Consider the following 24,950-nt stretch of genomic DNA (forward strand, 5'->3'; position numbering starts at 1 on the left):
TCACAGCAGTACCATGGAAATTTCATCCAATTTGGAAAAATTTTCAGTGTACAGGTGCAAAAGATAACCCAAAGTTAGACATTTCTTCTCTGGAGCAGTAGCAGCTCTATTATGCTCTTGGACAGCCAGGGGATTTCAGTCTATTTTTACTCTCACTGAAGCCAATCAATGGAAGTTTCATCTCCGGTCATGCTGCCAGTGGGGATAAAATGTAAAGCCGTAAATCTCTCTTCAAAGTGGGATTTAGATCTTTATGTGCTTTATAAAATGGCTTCAGTAGACTTTATCTTACATACACTTATCCACAATGGTTAATAAGTTACTTTTTTTTTTAAATGCTGATATCTTCCCTCTGTGGACACGACTTCAAATAAGTAACCTGTAATTAATTGGTCAACACTTTTGTTTGCTTTCCCTTTCCCAAAGCAATAGGGGACCTATTTGAGAAGTGCAGAGTTAGGTCTTTCTTTTCTGCTGGATGATTTCTCTGAGCAGAGGAATATTATTTGGTAAAGTTGGAAGAGCCATTCTTTATATTATTGTGTTATTAATTTGGTGATTAATTTGGCTATGGGCAGAAGGAAGGACCCTTAAACTCATGCCAGTTAAACAGGCTGAAGCATGAGATGGATCCCAGAGACAGATAAACCATAGACAAGAGCTCTTATTTCTGATAGGTGCTTTGGAACCTGTGGTTTCCAACTGGCAAGCCTGATTCAGGATGGTACATGTCAGAGTAGAAGACAGCTTAGAGAAAAATTCTGCTTTAAAGATATTTTCCATAAAAATCCTACAAACTTGTCAATGTCCACCAGGTAGCTGGTCTTGTGTGGCAGTTTGTGTGTATAACATTGTTACTGAGCCACTAGATCACAAACATCTTTTTGCAGTGAATAGTAACCAGGGAAATACTTTAAAATGAGCTGACATCACAAATGAATATCCCTGCTGTGACTCACTCTCTGAGTCCTTTCAGGGCCTCCTAACAGAGTCCAGGCAGAGGACCCCTGACCTTCCGTATTGGAAACTGTCTGATAAAACCTGCAAGAGGAAAAGCAGGTGAAACAGGACACAGAGAAGAGGAAGAACAATCAGGGGCAAGAAATAAAGATTATAAATAGAACTACTCAGAGCAGTAAGTAAAGGGGATGGCTCATTAGTAACCACATGCAATAGTCTACATGAGACCTAGAACTGTGGTTTAAATGCTGGAGCTGTTTTTCTTCAGAATTGCACAGTGTAAGCATAACAATACAAGTAATTTCTTTACTGAGAGAATCTTCAAAGGGCTCCAGATCCACATGGATGCCACCATTCACATCTTGGTAGTATGCATGTGCCACATGTGCAGTTGTTCCTCTTTTGTTTGATTCTGAGTTGCAGAAAAGTATCATGATGGTTTGCATCTGCCAACAAACAGCTCTTCAGATGCTCCAGCATTTCATATTCTACTTGCAGTGAAGTCCCATGCCTTGTCAGTTGGCCTTTCATCTTAGTGAAGAGATTGTTCCTTCTTATTTCCTGGGCTTTTTTAAACTTTACATCTTATCATCTATACTCAGCTCTTTCTTCCACTTTTTCCCTGTTTATGGAAGATTTTTTAAATTAGAATCCAGCATCCTCTGTGGTCTGAATTACTTCATGCTGCCTGTTTACTCTATTGCTTAGTGCAATTGGCTAATCACACTTCTTGTTATGGGTCTCACCTAGTATTAGGTAGCTGCTGTCAGAAGCCAGCTGTACTGTTTGGAACAGGCTATTAACAGTGTCAATTTGGGGCAAATACCCTCTTAAGTTTAAAAATAAGATTTCCAAAGCATTTTCATTTGTCATGACAGTCGTTAAATTTACCTGTGAGCTAAATTACAAGATCAAAATATACATGTTTATCTATTTTCCTCAGTAGATTGTAAATCTATATTTATTTGCAGTTAACATACTGGATTTTTTTTAATACGTGACAATTTGTGAGAGATTTACAATAAAATTAACAAATCTGTTCTCAGTGTTCATAATTAGATTAAAAAGTAGACATTAAATGGGGATTTGTAATTTAAATCTTCCAAATCTTTTTGGATTCACTAATTGGGTGTGTTGCAATGTAGGAAAAAAACAGTGTTTATAAATTTGCAGTTTCTTTCTTTAGTCATTTTTATCCTAATGGGATTGATTCACTACCATCTGACAGCTGCTGCATTTTGGCCTTCAAAACACAAGTCAAAGTCTTCAGTATAATTCCAAGGATAAGTATCAGTGCAGCAAAAGTCAATGACAACTTAAATCCATGTTGCCAAGGATATATGGGTGTTAAGCTGAGCTGTGTGTGAATTTTCCAGGTCAGGCTCAAGTCACAGTTACGCTGTGCAACAACGGACGGGGGAGGTGAGAATCCACTTGGGCAGGTGTTGCTCAAACAGGGAATTGCAGCAGGGTGTGAGAGGCAGAGTCCCAGCAGTAATGAGCCATGTACTCAGGCTTTATAGCCATAGAGTTGGCCTGCACAGGAGCCCTGCCCTGCTGCAGAGCCTCTCCCCCAGGGGTGGTCCTGCTGCAGCTCCAGCACTACCTCATCTGGTGTCACCTCATCACATCCCCTTGCACAGCACAGCACAGCACAGCACAGCACAGCACAGCACAGCACAACCCTGACCTTTTCCAAGCAGAGGAGGAACTCCTCACACATCCCAGTCCCTCCCACCCCAAGCCTCTCTGACAAAGCTTTCCCAACCCTGCAAACCATGCAGATGCTGAAGAACCATCAGCTGGGTGGGTGGGAGCAGTGACAGCTGGTGGCTCAGCGGGTGGCTGTGTTCTCTCTGAGATCGCCTGGAGGCCACGCTCAGCTCCCTACCAGGGAGGAGCACCCAGCTGCTCATGTTTGGCAGTGGTCAAGAGGTCTGTCTCTCTGTGGTTATTAGTGGTTTCAGTTAACTTATGGACTTTCAGTCTCATTTCATTTCACTTTAGTGGCTCCCTTAGAGCAATTGCGCTCTTCCCAAGCATCCCTCAGGACTCTCTATGGACACAGGACTTGTCCGCTGCGGTCTCTTCCAAACTGCACAGCACTTGTGGGTTTGGTCCTCTGTCTTATGAGCAGTGAGGAAAGCAAGGTCTGTTTTAAATTAACTCTGGGACAGACACTCAACTTCAGAAAGAACAAGGCTGAGTGGGTATTCATCTACTAAATTTAGAAGATCTGCAAAAGTTTGTGGGAGTTTCTGGCTGACAGGTGCTTTACAGTTGTGATTTACTGACAGTAATAGATTTTTTTATATACACAGAAGCCTTTCCAGCACCATCTGTAATGTAAGCACGGCTGTGATAACCACACTCTTGGCAGATAACCAGTCTTGTTAAACAATTTGGCTGTCCTGTGTGAGCTATATCCAGGTTTCTGTCTTGTTAACTCTTGAGTGGAATACACGATGTAATTGTAAAAGATAAGATTAGAAAGAGATGTCGTTTGGTAATTAAAAAGTCCATTGAAAGAGTAGTGCTCTCTCACAGTTTTCTGCACTCAAGACAACACATCAACCATTTGTTACACAGAATGAAAGTATGCGTCAATGTCTTCAGTACTGATGAATTGTAGATGAATACACCTTGAGAAAGCATGTGCTCATCCAGAAAATGCTCATTTTGAAAAAAAAAATGAGGAAAAATTGAAAAAATAACTGTTCTGCCTGTACAAAATCATGATGTACAACTAGAAATGAAGCACTATGAGGCTGACCAAGATGTAGGAAAGACATCTGTGACCTGAAGAGGGCTTTTGCTCCATGCCTCTGAATGGAGAGAGTAATTACACCATTATTCTGGATTACTTTTATGAGGTTGCACATGATGAAAAAAGACAATAGCTTCCTGAATTCAATTTTCTTCCCAGGCAAGGGTAATCACAATCTGTCCCTAAATATTGTTGTATCCTAGAAATATATGCATTTATTCATCTATCTGGAGTGCTGAAAACACTGTGCTGCTTCATTACAGAATTTCATAAACTCATGTAAAGTTTCCTAAATAGTGTCTTGGAGAGCTAGTGGCTTGGAATAAACAAGCAGTTTTACCAAAGAAAAACAAGCCATACCAGCTCTAACTTTGCACAGATGATTTTGCATCACTGAGCCCTACTTCGCTGCTGAATAGGGTTATAAATTATCTCTGAGCTATTCTGCTTCCAGTTACTCCATCTGTAATTGTTCTAGTGTGGTTTCTAAAGGAAATGCATACATATAAACATGAAAATACTTCCTGTCCATGTTGAGAGGAAGATTTCTTGGGATTTATTTGACAGACAACATACAATGAAGTCTTTAAATAGTAATTAACCAGCACACTCTGGACAGATTTTTCAAGCAATAGCATCCAAATGAAACCAGAACAGCATCTGTGTATAGAGCAAAGTCAAACATCTTTCATTTGATATTAAATAAGATTTGGCTCAGATATGAAGCTTTGGTTTTGGCCCTATACTCAGGGCTGTTTTTATCTGGGGACGAGGAGGAAGAAAAAGAAAAAGATAGGGACATTTTGTTTTAGACATTGCTCTGTTACTACCTCAGAAACATTTGCTTTGACTGGACTTATTTGACAAGAGCATCCATTTACATTGTAAACAAGCACCTTTGAAGCACATATTTATAAGCATTTACTTATGAGAATTGCTTCTAAAGGGCAGTCAATCTCATCTGGAAGATCATCTGACCCAGGTCAGGTGGGTGAAAGTGCCTGCCGCTTTCCTGAGCATGAATGTAGGTCAGCTACCTCCCCAGCACCTTTCACATACCTGGTCTTGGAGCTCTCCCTTCAGCCTGGACCCAAAACTGTCAAGTGGGTTTCTTAGTATGAAGAAAGTAAGTGGGGACTGCACTGCAGGGGAGTGAGGATCCTTAGTGAGATGAAAGAGGGCAGAACAAGAGAGAGGTCTTTAAAGTCATGAGTGGCAGAGGAGGTGGTCCCTGGATTATCAAAAGAGCTAGGGGACACTCAGTGAAATAGCTACTGGCAGGTTTCATAGCAAACCAAAGGTATTTCTTCATGGAACACCTAGATGAACTGTAGGACTGCTTGCCAGGGGACATTGCAGTGTTAGACATCAACATGGATTGAAATATAGGCTAGAAAAATCAGTGGAAGAAAAAATTCCTCTAATGACCAGTAGCCCAGCAAGTCCTTGACATTCAAATTTCTAACACTTCAGAGAATATTCTGGGCAAATTTTAACTATGTATGCTTGCACTGCCCTTTCTTAATTTCTTTCATTGTTATGTCTTGCACTTCTGTTTCTTTATCATCCATCACTAATTACTGTGATCTGGATGGACCTTTTAACTTATCCAGGAGAGTTGTTCCTACATGCAAACACTTAACTGCAGCATTATGAAAGCTAATCCTTACTTCTGTCTCCGGTGCTTGTCTTGTATGCAACATCTGACTGCATCTCACCACAGAATTATTATTATTCCTCTTTTTTCACTACTGGAAAAAAGCTCCCTCTTCTCCTGAAGGCTGTCAGCCTTTTCATACAGTCCGTGTAAAATGTGAATTCTTGTTAAGGGATTAAATAGAAAACTGAATTCTCAGTGGATTTAGTTTTAATACTTCTTGTTTCTCCCACTGGTGAGTGCTGCGTGCGGATTTGGGCACCACAATGTAAGAAAGATATAAAGATATTAGAGAGTGTCCAAAGGAGGGCCACAAGCATGGTGAAGGGTCTGGAGGGGAAGCTGTGTGAGAAGTGGCTGAGGTCACTTGGTCTGTTCAGCCTGGAGGAGAGAAGACTGGGGGGAAACCTCATAGTAGTCTACAGCTTGCTCACAAGGGGAAGTGTAGTGGCAGACATTGATCTCTTCTCTCTGCTGACCACTGGGAATGGCCTGAAGTTGTGTCAGGTGAAATTTAGATTGGATATCAGAAAAAGGTTTTTCACCCAGAGGGTGGTTGGGCACTGGAACAAGCTCCCCAGGGAAATGGTCACAGCACCAAGGCTGACAGAGTTCAAGAAGTGTTTGGACAATGCTGTAAAGCACATGGTGTGACTCTTGGGGCTGTACTGTGCAGGGCCTGGAGTTGGGCTTCAATGACCCTTGTGAGTCCCTTCCAACTCAGGATATTCTATGATTCTGTGAACTCTTGGGAACTCATTATAGAAAAAACACATTTCTTCAGACATTTGATAAATGCTACTTCTTTTCTCCCTACACAGAGAAACATTAAAAACTTTTGAAGGCCAGCCTCAATAAAATCAGTATATTTAGTAGCTTCCAGTAAATTTTGTATAGGAAATAAAACAAGTGCTACATTAGTAGGCTTATTTCCTTTCAAATAAAATACAAAATTGATTATATAATCAGTGATATTTACATCCAGTCCAGAGCTCATTGTCACACAAAGTACTAAAGGAAATAGCTACCACTTTGTGGCTCGAGTCTCCAAAACAGAGCTTGAATTGAGAAGATCTGGATTTCAGAAACTTTTAAGCAAAAAATATACCTTAATTTTATGTTTTCCTTTGTAATCTTGGACTGCTCAGAAGAAAACCACATTGTCAAGCTTGACAAGAAAACCTTGCAAAGAGAGAATTATTCTAAGCCTTTTCAGCCTACAGAGTGAAGCAATTAGCTGGCTGTAGCTGTGTATGCGCACAGACATCTTCTGTTTTCCCCAGGTGATCTTCATAACATCTGTGTAGTCAAGTTCCCAACAGTACGTTTGGGACTATCTTGAATGAGACAGGTGGTCTCAGTGGCAGCCTTCCCTCTAGAGCTGTTTGTAGGCTGGCTGCCACTTCACTGCAGCTGAACATGCTTTAGGTTGCAGTTAATGGCTCCTCAAAGCACCACAGCTGTGGGGGGAAATTCCGCTCCTCTTGGCTGGGTGAATGACAGGACAGCAGGCAAGTAAACATGAAATTAGTGAATGTGATTGCATACCATTAAAGCCTCTCCAAACCACACAATGGTGTCAGATTGGTGCAAGTCAGTTGTTCATGGCTGGAATCACTGAGATGAAATGAACCCAGAGTAGAGGATCGGTGCAATTAGGCACGTGCTGCTTAAAACCTCTTTCAGTTCAGTTGTCTCTGAACCTGATGCATCACCATGCGGTGACTGTATTTCAGCACTGTATTCAGCACTGGCTCTGGCATATGCTTCCCATCTGTCTAACACTATTCATCTTGTGGCTACTCTCCCTGCTCTTTTTAAGAAACACAGAATATGGCCTGAGCCCGCTGACACTTTGTATTTGACCTGTGTGGAAGAAAAGGCTCCTTTTGCCCTCTCTTCTTTTCCTCCCCACTTATTCACATTGGCCTTCCCTAAGGCTTTGGGTGTGTAAAATGTCAAGGTCACTTCTGTGGAAGAATGATGTGCAGTACATACAGAGCTGTGGTGAAGAGCTTGGGATAAGCATTTGCAGGCACAGGCTGAAATTTCTTCAAATACATATTTAATTTGTAAATATTTCCACAATTTAGCATATCTCATACAGTCATATGCAAGTGTCATTGATGCCATGAAGACTTTTTGCCTTTTCTTTTATACCCCTGTTATACCTTTTTACAACTTCTGTATTCTTAGTGCTTTTCCCTACATTCTTGGACTTGTTAGTCAAGCTAAGAGACTAAACATTTTAGAAGCTTCGTAGCTAGGGATCAGTGTGCCCCAGACCCCAAGGTTCTGTCCAGAACACGTTCTGTAAACTAAGATAGAACCATCCAGGGGAAGGTTCCTTGGAGAGGGGGCTCACTTGAGCCTCTCATTGGGGAATCTTTGATAGATATGCTAATAAGTAAAACCTATAATGTTATACCAGATCTTTTGGGGGGGGCATTTTTTGTGGGGTGCATCTCAATGCATATGACCTGGACGTGTGCACCTAAGAGTCCTTAAAATAAATACCAAGGTAAAATCCCTTTTCCCCTTCTAACCATGTATGATTCTTGATTTTAAGACCAGGAAAAGGCATCATCATCAAGAGAGTTTTGACTCTGTCTTGATGCTTCCAACATCTTTTAAGAAGTTTCAAATAATATGCCTGTTTTACAAATGTGAGATCCTTCTAAGGCAAAGTCAAACAATTTGTCAGAGCTCCAAATGATAGCAATGGGACCAGGATTAAATTGCAGTAGTAATGACTCTAATTCCACACAACTATTTATTGTCACCTGTCCCTGTCTCCTGTGTGATGCAACCTGAACTCCTTCAGCATGAAGTGACAGTGTTTTTACTGAAAAGCTAAAGTTTGAGAAAACATCCTGAATGTTCACTATAACCATCAGTACTTATCAAAAATATTTTTAATCTATAGCTCTTTTTGTAATTTAAGTTCTAGAAGGTGTTGGGTAAAAGTATATTACAGTTGTGTTTTTTTCTAACAAGACATCAACAAGGTTTTTTGTCATGAGAACTCACAAATGTTTCATACATCAGCCAAACAGAATGCTGTTCAAACTCAAAGCTGTTGTGTACCATTCCATCCAGTGGAGAATACAAATGGCTGTTGGAAAAAGCAATCCAAAGCTCTCTGGAGACACATAAAGACTTCTGTTGAGTTCAGTGAGGTTTGGGTGAGAATGCAGAAATAATCAATTGATGAAATATTTTAGTTTACTTATATGGAACCAAACACATTTTCTCCTTTAGAAAGGGGAGATCTAAGAGCTTGAGTTCAAACAGGAATCACTCCAGCAATATGAGAAAACTTGTACATGTGCTGAAGAAAGAAAATTTTCTCCTGGAAGTTCAAGTAAATGTGGAATCAGCTGCAAAGATATGGAGTGATTATTGAAATTATGCAATATGCGCCCCAAAACAGGCAAACAAAGAAACAAAACACTGTTGGGACAAGATTAACTACAAACTGTTTGAATATTCAAGTATTTACCTGTGTTTCTTCTTAGATATATTTCTAAGCAATGCCTTAAAAAACTTATTCTCCAAAACCAGATTAACCAGGATGTAAAAAATATGAAATGACATATGCTTATATTAACTGAATATGTTATAGCCATTGGCAAACTTGTTTGGTAATTATTTCTTTCAGAGAAGGTCATCCTGTATCATGTGCTTTATAATAGAGAGATGCTTATGTAATACAATTAACCAAACCACTCAGATGACACCAGCTAAGTCAGGAACAGGATTTCTTATGGGTCATTTATGGATTACTTCTGCATATTATACAAAACTGCTTATCACAAAATGCTTAAATGCTATTGGGGGCAAAGCCCAGCACTCAGCATTCCCTGTCCCACTTGAGCATGGGCTACATAGCCCCAGTTTCTTCTATTTCCTTCCTTCCTTCCTTCCTTCCTTCCTTCCTTCCTTCCTTCCTTCCTTCCTTCCTTCCTTCCTTCCTTCCTTCCTTCCTTCCTTCCTTCCTTCCTTCCTTCCTTCCTTCCGACAGTAAAAAATGGCCCTTCGAACCTAACTGAAAATCTTATATGGCAGATTGGAGCTGTGGGTTTGACCCCTCTTGGTTTGAGACCCCCTAGAGCTCTGATCTGAGAGTCTCTGTGTGATGCCTTTACACTGTACAGTGAGTAATGTTACCTCTGGCTGCGTCTTAAAGGATGGTGTTAAAATGGTACATGGTTCTTAAAAACAATTAATGCAGTTATAGGGCTTGTGAAAGAAGTTAGGAGCTTCTGTCCTTTAGATTCTAGGCATGCTATAGGACTGAACTTTGCAACTAACTGATTTCCAAACTCGCTTGCTGGTCTACTGATAAAAAGCCAGAATGTCTTTACATAGGGATCACTGAGTTCCAAAAAATGGGGGTCCTTCATAATTTTTGTAGTAATTTGTGAGTGACAGTCGCAAACACTCTGCAAACATTAATCCCACAGCATTCAGCCAACTAACATACATTTTTCTCAACTCACAACAAAGAAACAAGGAAATGCAAAAATGGAATGCCTGGGAAGTAAAATGTGTCGGTTGTCTGAGTGGATGTTCTGCCTTGGGGTACCATGTACCTAAAATATGCATATATTTTTTGTACTTTGTGAATTAATTTAGACTATATCCATTCTAAGTAGATTCATAGATAAGATTGAATAGTGAGTTTCTATTTTTCCAGTTTCTGAACTCACCCTTTGGCTTGGTGACTGGCTTCCATTTTATGTCTCTGGAGAGCATAATGTAGTGCCTGAATATCTATGCTGGCTTATGTTCAAGGCACTTAGCTGCTTCCATTAGCCATGCTGAAATTTAACACAAGAAATTACTCCAGAAAATTACTCTTATCCAGATTTTCATCTCAGCTACTTTGGTATAAATTCAGTGATTAAAATTTTAATGAAATTATCTTTTCATGTAAAATATTGGTCATTTTAAAAGTAAGCAGTTAAAAGCTGAGATAATTCAGGTTTTATGATATTTCTCCCTTTTGCCAAAATAGATTGAATTGAGGAAAGCTGGAAAAAATATTAAGGGAAAGTAAGGGCCTGAAACTCTGTTTTTTGTAAAAAATAATCTTTTACAGAGGCAGAGTTGCAGGATTTGTAATTAGAGGTGGCTGAAGAGTTATTCAAACTGTCATGGAAGCTGAAGGATGATTATTTAGACTTAAAATTGACACATGATTAGGTAACAGTAACAAAACCACATTGATGGAAAGTAAAAGTTAAATTAATTTGAAGGGCTTTTGCTGTATGAATGATGTGAGACACTTGGCATCCCAGCTGGTGCCATGTATTCAACAAACTGAGTGTTTTCTTCCATTTGTTGTCCATTACATTTATTTACCATAACCTTTGTCTAATATTCTGTCCATATTTTCTTCATTTAACTCAAACACTGCTGGGCGAAGGTAGTAATTTTGAATTCTGCTCCTTCTACACTGATTATTTTTATGACTATTTTGTTCATGTTAGGGAATGAAAGATCAGGATATCTAAATATTGGAACAAAAAAATGTGTGGTGTGTAAGCCTGTAAAGTCTTCACTGATAGAACTGTTCAAACAAAACCATTGCCAGTAATAAGGTGACACTAAACTTCAAAAACATTTGGCAAATACGCTTTAGCCTTCTAGTGTAAATATTTTCTTGTGAAACTTCCAAACCTTTTCAACAGCCTCCCCAGTTCATATCCCACATACTTCGAATATTCCTATAGAAATCCATATGCCTTAGGATTTAGCCAGTGACTTCTCCAAAATGGCTCCTGGAGGTATTGTTATGACCTGCCACTGAGGTGGGGTAACTGAGGTTCCTGTTAATAAACCCCTTGGGGTGAATTAGAGTGAAATATTACTGAATGACCAGTGTAAATATAACACAGACTTATTTTAAAACAATTTAATTGCAGCAGAAAGGAGGAATGTGGCCTTTTTGGTTCTTTTCTATAAAAATATCACAAAGAAAATATATAAGGAAAAGAAAGAAAGAGAGAGAGAGGGAAAGGTTAAGAGTAGATAGTGGAGAGGAAAGACATAACTGCCCGTGGATCCAGTGACAAGATTTGGTGGTTGTAATTTTGATGTCTGTGGTCAAAATAATGGTCACACTTTTGCTTCACTGAGGGTGGGGGCCCACAAAACAAAAAGTTCATCAGGTTATGTATCTTCAAGTTAGCAGAGGAGCACCCAGATCCTTTCCAGGGAGGGGATTCTTTGAGTCTGATGCAACACTATGGAGCACACATAGTTTTCCAATGGAGAGTTCCCAAAAAGAGTTGGAGGGTGTTTGGAGTCCTTGGTGGTCCATAGTCCTCTCTAGGGATATGGCTGCTGTTTGACCCTGCTTCTGCACTTGTGCTGTATGTTGTGTGGTCACCACAGAACAGGAAAATTGCCCCCAGAAAGGGACTGCCCTGCCATTGTACAGCTCTACCTTTCCAGGAACGTTCTGTTCCAACTTGCCCACTTGAATGGTCGTCAGTGTTGGAGGCATAGCAGTGTATTGTCTCCTTGCTGTCTGGACTTCTACAGGCATTTCTATCTCCTCTCACTTCTTGTTGAACTGTTGGTAAGTGAGAAAGTGTCTTCTGAGGGTCCTTGGGGCTATTGACCCTTATGTGAGGTTTGGGTCTGCAGAACGAAGAAGAGTGCCTACCTCCCAAGATGTAAAAGCTTCACCAGGAGGCTTTTCTCCTACCAGACAGATTTTGTTTCATACAGGAGTGAAGGGAATGGAGAAGTTCACTCATGTCAGTAATCCTCCAGGCCAGGAGACCTACTGGACATGACAGCAACCTCAATGCTGAAATAGTAATATTGATGTAAACACATTAGTCTTAGGACACATGGATCTAAAAGAGGACCAGAGCACAGGAAGAGGTATTGTCCAGTATTCATCAGCTCATCTTTATTAGCTGGAAGATGGACAGCTCTTTGAACTGCATCTGCTGTCACTTCTTGTCACACCTGATGAAACAGACTCTGAACCTGAAAGAAATGGACCACAGGTTGGGGCATAGCATTACAAAAGTGCAGTAAGACACCTAAATCTTCACAAAGGGAACTTGATTAATTTTCAGTCATCTGTAGATCAGATTTAATTACTAATCATATTGCATCATAATAAACAAATGAATATGTTTCAGTATATTTGAGAAAGTAGTGCTTTTTTTTAGTAACATGAGGATTTAACTAGAAATCCTGTTATTAAACTAGTGAGCAGCGCTAGGGAGGGGATTTCATCTGTAGTGCTTTTCACAGTTAACATGCTTTAGCATTGTGATTTACTAAGGTTACATTGCAAAATATATTTCTGATTTTTATCATAATATTTATTTGAAGTTCTATGTGTTGTCCTAATTTCACTAGATAAGTAATCATAAGATGCTTGCATCCTTTAAGGTGCAATAAATTTAATAATATATTAAATGCTTTTCAAATACAAGGGTTTCTAGATTGTGTAGTGCATAAAATACCGCATTTACAAGCTCAAACATATGGTATTAATGAAGAGCAAAGGCTCTGACTATTTCCTTTTCTAAGTAATGAAACTTTTTTTATTAAGAGCTAAAGATGCCAAGGTAGCCATTCTGTAATCTTAACAAATGTGCACAGATGTACTTGAACACATGGTCATCAATGCATGTTTGTAAACTCACATGAGTATAATGTGAATCACACTTGGAACTATCCCACAAAAGTCTGATCCAAAGTCTATTTAAATCTATAAAACAATTCATACTGATTTTGTATGTTGTGGTTGAGGTCCAAAAGGGATGATTATGGATGTTTCTTTGCAGAAGGCATGTTATCAACTTCTTTAAGAACTGGTGAAATCCTTTCATAGCAAAATTCCCACTGGCTTTATTGACATCAGGATTTTCCCAATGTACATTTAAACAATCAGCTCTTTAATGACCACAAAGCAATGCTGAGAAATCTGGAAATTCCATTACGAATAATTTATCATCAGCTGCATAAAGTATCTCAGACAGTGCACTTCAGTGATATTCTTACACATTACTGGGATATTTTAGGAAATGTACACTCATTCTTCATTCAGACATCTATTTTATCCTCACTCACTGCTGGGGTTCACAGACCAGCTCCTCCTTCGCCTTTTCACATGCAAGCTAACTAATGTCAGTGCTGATGCCATTAAAAATTGCATGATGGCTAGCATGCTTGCCTAAACAAGTAGGAATCTTGGTTCAAATCTCTCCTCTGCCCTGTGTGGCCTGAACTTGCATCTCCCATGTCCTAGAAAGCTGCCTGTCCTCTAGTGAATGGGGATGATGATACATGATTAAACCTGTCCTAATTTCCTAATTGCTATCAGATGTTGAAGTATTCACTGAAATGCCTCTGAGGGTATAGATCTTCCTTCTCGTGGCTGAGTACTCTAGAAGCATAAAACTGGAGATTTATTTAGGCATTGGGTAATTTGTTCTCCATTTACTTTCTTTTTCCCCACTCCAAAATAATTATTGGCTATTCCAGGGAGGGCTCAGAAGGAGAGAATTTTGGGACTTTTCTCACTCTGGCAGTTTGAGCACTCCTCCAGGAGACAAGGTTTAGTGCTCTTGGCAGAGGAGAACTGCAGAAGAAGCAGCCACTATCACTGCCAAACTGAACAAATTCAGGTACCAGCAGTGAACGGCTGAAATCAGGTTGTCACTGGGGTTAATAAGAAATGAAATAATGTTTTCTTTCATAATGAAAACAGTGTACAAATTGAAAAGGAGGAATTTCAAGCTAATATTATTTATTTTCCTAGCTATTCTGCTCCTGCTTAATAATTTACTGGTTTTTGGTTTTGGGGTTTGTTTGAGGGGTTTTTTTGTTGGTTTGGGGTTTTTTGTTGTTGTAGGTTTGGGGTTTGTTTGTTTGATTTTGGACAAGGCCTTAGGGGTTTTCTTTTCTGTAAATTTTATCTCTGACTTCTTTTTGAAAAATACACACTTTTTTTTCTTTCCTGCAGGTCCTGTTACCACCATATGATGATCCTGTGAATGGAACTGCTAAAGATCCACCACCACCTTATGTGTCAGCATAAGTGAGAGTGCTGTGTCCCTGGGAAGGATAGCTTTACTCTACAGACATTGAAGCAATAGTTTGATAATTTCATTTCCAGGATATAACCTCTGTGGGTTGCACTTTGCTGTTTTGCTGACATATTGAAACCTAAATTGTATGATTAATATTCTGTAGGTAGTTTTAATAATTTGCTGCAACTACAGTAGTGTTTCAGAAACTAGTGAACCAGTTTCAGAATAATTTGGGGTAGCGCTAGGGTTACAGTAGTCACTGAATAGCTTTTCCCACCATGTCTGACCTGCAGTGCTAGAGAACATAGAACTTAGCATTCTCAATCAGGTTCAGAGTGTAACTTTATTTTTTTTATTTGTAAAACTTCCAAAGCATTACAAATATGTTTCTCAGATGCCCACATTCAGAATACAGACCAAGTCCAAAAAAGTCACATTCCAATTCATTCCTGTTCTGCAAGAATTTTTGAAGTTACTATGCTATGAATGATGATGATTGCAAGAAGAATTAGTCTTATGCACTGTTCTCATCAACCGGGCTAATGGGAAACATATTGAATTGGGAAGGATAAATATGGGAAATGAGAATAGACAAAGCACTCCATGTGTAACAAGCCAGAACCTGTGGTCTACACAGAATCACTTTGTACCAGCCTGAAGCCATTCTAATGCTCAAAAAAAGTTAGCAAATTCTGATAACTTTCATTTCCTGCCTACACACCTTTTTCCTCCCCAATAACTTCACAAAATCCCTGCTTTTAAAGTCTCATGACTAGGTGACAAAGCTGTGTCTTGCACGCTTAACATGCAAATGTTTTCCCATTGGAATGTGCCTGTAAATACCGCAATGTTCTGCTGAGTGTAGACTAAATTATGCAGATTCTAAGATACATGTTTCCAACCTGTGGGGAACTTAAGCATGTAACTTCCTTGAGCACCAGCAGATATGTTTTGCCTGTTTCTCATATACATCAGTGTTGGGGGGTTAGATTCCTTTTATGACTGAACTGGTTGTACTGAGAATCTTTCTTATGGGACTCATCCATCCATGAATGCTTGTGTGAGGTATTTATTGCTTCTCCAGAGAAGTGCCTCCTGCACATGTGACTTTTTGTTTTGACGAAGTTTCTGCTTTTAATTGAAAAGGAACATGAAAAGGGAATATAATGTGCGTCTCTACCTCTCATTGTTTCCCCCTGTGTTGTCTCCTTTGCATTTGAGGTGACTGAACAGACTGAAGCTAAACTGGTGCCATTACACAGCACCCCAGGTCAGTGCAGAGCTGGGTCACAGTTTGGAGGGGCACCAGAAGACACCAAGGTGCTATCTGTCCTGTGGCTGGGCTGGCACGTGAGTCCACACCCTTCCTAAGGAGGATTCCTTAGCTGTTCTCACCCTTAGTGCATTGTCTCCATTCTGCAGACTGAAGAAATGTGGAACTTTTCCTGCCTTTTTCTGGAAAAGAGCTTTTCCAGGGGAACACAGGACCAACAAATTCTTTTTGGAGAGATTGCAGCTGTGAGCTGTTCTTGCAGAGGCCAGGGAAGGAAAGGACAGGCTCTTTCTGCCTGTCTCTTTCACACCCCTGGCAAAAGGCAGGTCCCCATCTGCTTGTTGGAATTTTACTTCACAGTTTATCTACTCTGAGATCAAACTAAGCAATGCATTTGAATGAACCAATCCTGAAATCCATCCAGTGATCTTTGTCACAGTCCTGTTTTTTCCTTCTGAATAACACCATCTACTCTCATTACAGATATCTTTGGGAAATAATCTGAATTTGGGGGTTGTGTTGGCTGGCTGAGCTTCTGAGCTTCATTTTCTTTCATTCTTGACAGATTTGTGAAGGATTTTAAACAGTCATCTGTTTGAGAAAAGCTGGTTGTAAATACATTGCATCTGTGTATACAAACTTCTCTACAATAAAAGGGTGTTTCCTCAAGACTATGGAAATAATTTTTTATGGTCTTCAAGCACAAACATATACGAATTCCTGTCCAATCAGTCTGTCACGGTAGAATTTTCTCTGTAGAGGACTAAAAGAGAGTTTTTTAGTCCACTCATCAGTCAATTCACCAGCTTTCCCACCATACTGTATAAATAGAGAAGAGGACAATAAATTCTATAATTTATTGCAAAATAAGACCAAAAGATAATTCAAGGTTTTAGTTCATTGTCCAAAACTGCAAGCATTTTTTCAGGTCTGATGAAGTGTGTAATACAGAACAGGGCTAAACTGAGCTACACTGAAAGTTAGGGCTACTTTTTCTCCACACCATAGTAGGGATAATGGGCTAATTCACATGAAATTTCTTTAGACTTTAGCTTGTCTTACTAAAGAATCAAGACTTCTTCACACACCCCATGCGTGCATAAATGTGAGTACAGTGTGTCTTGCCAGAACTCCTCTTGGATTTGGTCCCATTGGAGTTAAAGAGGGCAGGAAGGTTGCGGTATCAAAGCCATGACATTCTTGCACACAGAGTAAATAGCTGGGTAGGAGGTAACAGATAATGTAATATAAGTTCAGTTCTGGTGACGTATTGGAGGATCCCTATGAGAGATGAGTTCCACTGCTTGCAAACAAAAATGAGATTCTGTGGGTTACATGAAGAGACGTGAACTCCAGCTGAAGGAGTTTTGTCCTCAGATGTTGAATTCGTTCTCCATTTCCATGTATAATCCTGGAGAATTTACACCACAGCTATTCTATAACTTGTTTTTAATAGTCATTTGTGACACAGAAAGCCCATTAAAAAGCTGGCTTCTTAAGTTTCTGTGTTTTGGGAACTGCTTACTCCTAACAGTTTTTTCCAATGTTCTTTGCATTTTTTTCCCTTTCTCACAGATATTAGGAGCATCTGCTTACTCAAATGCTCTCCTGGTTTTGTATCTGAAACTCTAATATAGCAGCTTTTTTATTAATAATTTTTAGTAACTTAGGAGTGGAAAGAAAATACTTTCAGGAAATGTTGGCATGAAACATCGTAAGTATAAGGCCAAAACCAGCAAACAGGAATCTAAATTTCAATAGTACCAGAAATATAAGTAGATCTTTTGCTGAAATCTCTTTTGGTTTTTTTTTAAATTTCTGTTACAAGGCATTGCAGGCTTCACGAATCCTTCACATGTTAAGGCACAAATCCAGCTTCTTGCATATGTGCCTGATGCTTTTATTCCTGATTGAACCATGCAGCTTTCCTTCATTGTACACTCACCCATGCATCGTACTGGAGAAAGCAACGAGGAATTTGTAGTGGTGACCTAACAGTGTGGCACTTGTGCTTGTAAGTACATGAAGTTTTCTAAAACAATTACTAACAACCATCAGTTTAGGTGTTAGCCTGTCTGTACTTCTTTGGGAAAACCTCTGGTTTGTAAAAACAATCCAGTCTTGATATGTTAGCAAAGGCCACATCAAATCGATTTAAAGCTAGATAAAATCTTGGCAAGGAAGCAGAGGAAATGATAACTAGTCAACAAGTTCCAAACAAATTCCAAATTCTGTGCTTTCAAATTAGGGCATTCCTCACCACTATCCTGTTGGCTAGGGATACCATGAACAGTTTAAAAATTTTTTGCTAATAACAAGTCTGTGCACACGGGTGCTTGGAATGTGCAAAATGGAAGAGTTGGCTACTACTAAGGGCAGAATGGAAAGAGGAGCAGGAACAGGAACAGAACATGGGAGGGCAATATTCATGTACATCTTTCAAACCGCACAGAGACAAGGTTCACTGCTGCAGTATTGGCTGGCTTATGTGCCCTTCTTTCTCCTCTGCTATGATGAGGAGGAAATATAATTGGTCATGTACCCTGTTATATTAGCTGTTAGACAAGCTCTGTTCCAGAACTCTATCACTCAAGTGGATATACCTTCGTCTTACTTGTTCTAATGCATGAAGGAGTATTGGTTAAATGCCTGCCAAACTATCTAGTCAGACAGAGGACTCCAAACTGCTCCTCTGGAGCTAAGTTATATTCTTAGAGACTTCTTAGATGTTCTTTCCATAGAGGCTGCTCTCCTTAGATGCTGCTCTTCTGGAGCCAGGTTGTATCCTTCCCATTTACTACTGTCTTAGCTGTAGAAACTGCAGTCAGATACCACAAAAAAGCATTTCTTGCAAAACTCACTATGGAGATGTTTCAACCCGATCTCAGTTCCCAGCTCTGAGAAATCCAAAACAGCAGCTATATCTATCTAAAGGGAGGCTTGGATTAATCAGGATTAGTGTTCTTTCAAAGAAGGACTCTGGTATTTGTAAAAGATGTCTCCACACCCATGGGTTTGACCCAGAATGGTTCTGCAATGTGGCCAGTTTTTCAGCTGAATAGCTCAGCAGGGTGTGGAATACAGATCTGTGACCTTCTGCTTGCAGCCTGTGTCTACCTCCAGCAGAAGAGGATACTCTGGCAATAGGAGTGAAAGCCTCATTGTCATCCAGCCAGCAGATACAACGTTATTTCAAAGCAAAAAGGCAGTTCTACAGCTATACCCTACACAATGAGCTACAACAGTAGTTTATTTTAGTGAAGAACCTTAATGAAATTTAATGCAGTAAATTGCTTTCTTTTTCTTCAGAGAAATTAACTCTATCCTAGCTGAAACCAGGACACGGATTATTTAAACATTTCAGACAGGAGAGTTTTTAGGAAGTAATGAAATGTTTTTGTTTGTAGCCAGAGCTGGACTTAACTATTAGTCTGAGTGGAGGACACAGGGTCACTTGGAAAGCTGAATAAGCAGCAAGGAGATGAATCAGGCCTGCAGCAAGGCTGGCTACTTGGCTTACATGAGAAGCTTTGCTAGCCAGCAGAGACAAAAAAGCTGTGAAGCTGCTCTGAGGGAGGGAGCTGCAGCACTGCAGAGTCTGCAGGCATTTCAGAGGACTTCTGTTTGCTCTTGGAGGTCAACACGACCAGCAATAGCAGGGATGAGCCACATACAGCTCTTTAGCCCTGAACCCACGCTCCATTACAATACCTGTGTGCATCCTGCTACTAACTAACAGGCTTCTGTTTCATATAAACTTGCCCTAAGTATGCAAATACTTGTGGTTTTTGAAGGGTTGAGTTTTTTGTTAAGATTCCTCTTTTTTCATGTAATATTGAATCTGTTTCCCCCTCCAAAGCTCCCCATTTCGGGACCCTCCTATGACAGCAGAGGCAAGCATGAAATTGGAGGTCCAACCTGGGTAAACTTTTAGCATCAAATCTTCTGATCCCATTCAATGCCAGGATGGGCAAAGTGTTCTTCAAAATACAGATACCATCCTAAGATGAGATATGTTCTACTTTATGGATGGCAGATACTTCATCCTTCATTCTGTGCCAGAGGCAAGCACAAAACAGGCATCCTGTCCCTTACGGAGAAAAGGTGTCTGGATATGCAAGTACTTACATGGTTTTATTTTGTGTATCAGCAGTACACCAATTTAAGATCAACAGATAAAAAAATAAATTAGTGGGACACTCTGGGAGATTGATACTATTTATATGAATGTGGTCATTCTTGGCAGTATCAGATGCACTCACCTGGAGCAGCAAGGGCAATGAAAATAAAGGAACAAAGGCAAGAGCTGGCAATTAGTTAAAAATATTTTATCTTTTGAGAATTTATAAAGTCTTCTGCTGATCAAGTCATTAGAAAAATGGGATGAGTTTTTTTCTTTCATTGCATTAGAGCAGAGGATGAAATTAGCTTTATCAGTTGGACAGAACAGCTTAAATTTCCTGCTATTCTGTGATCCTGTTGCTTTGCTTCTCATTAAAAAAAGCAGCTAAAAGTATTCAAAATGCTCTTAAAAAACCAGACTATTTGATCTACTAGTTTCACAGGGTTTTTTCTTAAAAGAAATTGAACTTTTCTTATTTTTTATTGCAAATGTTTTCCTTTTAAATACATAGATATTTAGTCAAGGTGTCTGTGGCCATATATTCATCTGGAACTGACTGGTTTCTGTTTCAAATGTATATTTTCTTGGTGGTTTTTTATCATGTGAATTGTCAGCAAAAAAAAAAGCCCCAAGCACAACATAATACATCATTACCTTTTGGTTACTTTTTCTTGTCTGCAATTCAGTTTTTCAGCCTGGATAAAAAGTCCTTACATTGTAATTTGGACAAATAAGGTTCAAATAAAGGTAGTGTATCATTACACTCAACAGACACTGTAAACATCCAGGGGTCTAGAAAAGTAGCCTATGGTAAAAAAGGGACCCTCAGAAGAACTCCTCTGTCAGCTGTTGCACTCCTATTAGCACCAAGCAGCAGAACATACATGGTTCCATAATTGCTACTGTGCAGGTGTAGAGCAGCAAAATTGAAATGTGAGCTGCCTTATCTGTGGCTCTTGTGAAAAAGCCTGCACCAACAGCACAGTCCCAGTTTAGCTGGGACCAGTCCATTTTACATGACCAGCTTGAGGATGAGCTACAAAAAGGGTTGTCTAAGAAAAGGAGGGAGGTAGATGTTTGAGGAAATACAGCTTTGTCTCAGGGGTTCTGAGAACACATAGAGTTACAAGCTGGGAAAGTTTCAAGATGTGATCCCTGATCATATTTGTGATATCTACATGCACCCAACATACAGTGCCTTTTCTCGCCATGAGCTACGTCCATACTTAGCTCACATTCCTTCTGCTAGTTCATTTTGCAGTTATAAATTCCCTCTGTAGCAATGCTTTTCTGAAATGCAGACAGATTAGAACTATTACATTTCCTTTGTCTAAAAAAAGAAAAACCGGTTGGATGAGCACAGCCTAATGTTGAAAAACTAATTCTGTATTTATCACCAGTTGATGTTCTGAAATATCTGTAATTTTTTTTCTTTTTTTTTTCCCCTTCAAATTTTGTTCTGAGGTCTTTAGTATTATTTGGATCAGAATAGAAGCTGAGATGGCATTTGTAAAAATCATGATGGTCTAAGCTATTTATTGCTTTTCAATTTGGTATACCTCTGCTGGGATGGAAACTGTCTCCTCCCCTTGATGTGAATGTGTTTTAAGGTTCATGTCTCCCTTGTCTGTAGTTGCTGCAGCTCTCACTTATTATCCTGCCTTTGTGTTGACTGCAATAAAATATTTAGAGACAGCAAAGTCTTCAGCATTGGATAGACAAACAGAACCAAGTACCTAGATAAAATTTGGTTTAGTTTCTGTTGCAAACAAGAAAAATTGAGATCTTAGTAAAAAGTAGTTTGAAATAAATAAATTAAAATCGTTGTTAGTGCAATAAAAAGTCCATGGCTTTTGCCAGTGGAGAAATTCAGCTTCTTATTTATTGACATGCAAGGTTTAAAATGCTATATAAACTAGATTATAATGTTGTTGTACTATTAAGTGTCTTTATTAGTCTACAGAGAAATCAAACCATAATTTCTAAATCACTTAAAATGTTTGTATCTGACAGACTTATGACTGGAAATGTAAAATGTATGTGTAATGCTAGGTCATAGGGTTTATAATCACACTGTACTGCAATTAATCAAGCAGTTTGCAATGCAGATGCAAATTTGAGTCTATCAATGGAAGCACCAGTCTTAATTGTATAATTAGAAGAGACACCCTTTCCTGGGTCCAGTGCTTACTGAAATGAAACTGTCTCCATTGAATTCTGAAGCCCCACATCAGCACGTTTGGTATCTTAAAAAAAGAAGAACACAAGTTCCTACTAGTTACAGTGGGTTTTTTTAAATTCCTACAATATCTTGAAAGTAAAACTTCATCCATCTTTTCTTTCTCTACTATTCTTCCTAAATAATGACAAGACTTTTTTGTTTTGTTTTGTTTCGTTTTGGTATCTACTGTGGTTCAAACTACTGTCATTTAAAGCAGTTATGTCACAGTTGGTCAGTAACGCTCTGACAAACCAGTACTGGCACAGTTTGTCAATTACCTTATGATTTTCCGTTTTTATCACTTAAAAATCAGAATATAGGATATAGGATTCAAGGCTAAATGTAATCTGTTTTCCTGAATAAGTAAGTAAATAATTTTCTCTATTTCATCATCCCTCCAGAAAAAATCATCCTTTTGCTACATCCACAAATTCTACTTTAGATGTGCACTTCACTTTTTTCTTTGCTGTTTTGAGCATCTCTTCCTATAGATAGCCACCTGCTTGATGCTTACATGATTCTAATTTGTACACGGAACACTATACCACCTCTAAAAAGAAATTAAGAGACAGATATTTTGAAAACCCATACTGTTTTCTTATTTGAATCTCTTGCATTCAGCTGACATTTTCCATAATTCCAGGAACATGCTGCTGGTTAAAAACAAATTCAGTAAAGACTCAAACACATGTAATGAAAAGTGTTTATTTCTCACTTGTGGTAAAAAGGACTATCCTGAGTGTTATTGATAAACCAATGATACTTGAATTGCATGGTTCTGTTCACTGTTCAAGGTTTGTGATCTTCATTACATACATATAAAACCAGGGGAACTGAAACAGATCAAAGGATTTGAAGAAGTATGAATATGTAAAGAGCTTGCACTTCTCTCCCACACTTCAGTGGTCATCTTGCTGTGTTTCATTTCCAGATGTTTGAGGATTAGAATCTTCTCCTGACTGGCTTTGTACATAATTCTAAGAATAATTTCACATTCTTAAGGCAAAAGAAAAAGGCAAGTAACTCCCTGGTGTGCTTGGCTGGACATACAAGCTCAGTCCCCTTTTGCTTTGCTATCTCTGTACCACTGCAGACTTCCATCTTTCTGGTTGCCATGGATAGCAGCTGAGGTCAGCCACAGTGGCTCAGAGAAATGGACAGAAGGCAAAATTTTGATTGTTGAGGCCCAGATACTGCAATTAATAAAGTTCTTCCTACTGAAATTCTCTTGGAAACATCATTTGACTCTTTAAAATGTTTTGGAAGAAGAAAATCAGAACTCTTGCGGATGGTAACTGAAAAGCAAGCATTTGCCTTACACATAGGTTACATCTTTTCTTAATTTTCCTCAGAACTGTGTGGCAAGCTTATGATTACCATCCAGACTGGATAATGTTTACTGTGAAAAAAAAGTTGATACATGATATCATCAGAGGCAGGACTCAATGAAGTTATATACTGTCAATAAAATACATACATACATACTGAATTCATCTGCAGACAGCATTCACCTACTTTAGCTAGCTGAAAAATTGTCCTGGGATTGCTACTCTGCCAAGTATATTCACAGGCTTTACTTCTGCTGTAACTTTGAGCATGTGATCAGTAAAATTGCATTTCCAGCATTTCCCTTGGTAATTTAAGCCATGCCATGCTTAAATTCAACTCTTCTTCAAAATCCAAGACAATGTTAAATTCAACTTTCCTTTCCTTCAAAATCCAAGACAACGTTTTACTCAGTTCTGGGACAAAATTGACATCACACACACAAGAAGCTCAGCTTAGATCTTACAACATGTTTCAGAAAGCATGCAAATTGCTAACTCTAAATCAGTCCTTGCACAATGAAAAATATCCTAGACGTAGTAACGTCTTTGGATTTTCACGTATCTGGATCTTAAATGAAATAACAAGGTTATTAATGAATCTTATGTAATGTCTCTGTTGTGCTCAAATAAGCACCCAAATATCATCCAAGCTACAACTTTGGCAGAATTTAGGCAGTACTGCTCTTGACCTAATGGTGTTTGTACAGAACTATATAGATTAAAGACTAAAAGAAGAGAATTACATCAACATTTAGAATTTGTTGTTTCAGATGCCCAGCAACCAAAGGGTAGCCAGGCCAGTCAGATCTGTGGGGGCTTTTGTGGCAACGTTTGCAGCAGAAATATCTGCCTGATCTGTCATTGCTGTGGCTCCTGGCTTGAGATTTACTCTGATTTCCTCGTTAGTAATGAGGAAAGAGACTGTCTTGTAGCACACATCAACAAGAGTGTGGTACTTAAACTCATAAATACATATTTAAAAGAAAAAGTTAATACAAGAATTATAATTAATTAAAGTTGCCTGGCTCTGGATGTCCCAGATGAAATATGTTCTGTTAAAAGGATATTACGATAATTTATTAATATACATTATATACATTATATGCATTATTATACAGAATATATATGTACATGTATATGTATATATACAAAAACCTTGGTGTTGAATAAATGTTGTGTACTGGAACCATCTTTTCTTTTGGCTATGGCATAGCTGTTATGCTGAGCCCAAATTAAGCCTGACTCATGAACCATCTTGAAGAGCTAACAGGAGGCACCAAACCCTGCACTTAATTTATATTTAAGAGAGATTACTCATGGTCTTCAAATTAAATATATGTTCAGAGGTTTTGGTGGTTTCTCAAAAAAACCATGACCCTAGAAAATATTTGACTCCTGAAAGTTTGGCCCTGCAACACCTAGGTTTGTGGCAATCACTGCAGTAACTTGGTGCTTCATGAAGTTCATAAGGAAATGTAAATGTTATTCCATTCGTTGCCAATCCTGTTCTAACATCCAGAAAACAAGGAGTCTGATTCTTGCTGCCAGGGCTG

The 24,950-nt window shown here is 39.0% G+C and overlaps 1 protein-coding gene across 1 annotated transcript in view; it reads left to right on the forward strand.

Moving 5' to 3' along the window:
* LAPTM4B (lysosomal protein transmembrane 4 beta) overlaps positions 1-16,351 on the forward strand; it is a 61,695-nt gene extending 45,344 nt beyond the window's left edge. Inside the window, exon 7 of the mRNA XM_082297201.1 lies at positions 14,386-16,351. Coding sequence (XP_082153327.1) covers positions 14,386-14,460 — 75 coding nt within the window. The 3' untranslated portion in view covers positions 14,461-16,351. The remainder of the gene's footprint in view (positions 1-14,385) is intronic.
* Positions 16,352-24,950: the final 8,599 nt, after the last annotated feature.

The sequence above is a fragment of the Coloeus monedula genome (genome assembly GCF_965178545.1).
Source record: "Coloeus monedula genome assembly, chromosome: 1".
Classification (NCBI taxonomy): domain Eukaryota; kingdom Metazoa; phylum Chordata; class Aves; order Passeriformes; family Corvidae; genus Coloeus; species Coloeus monedula.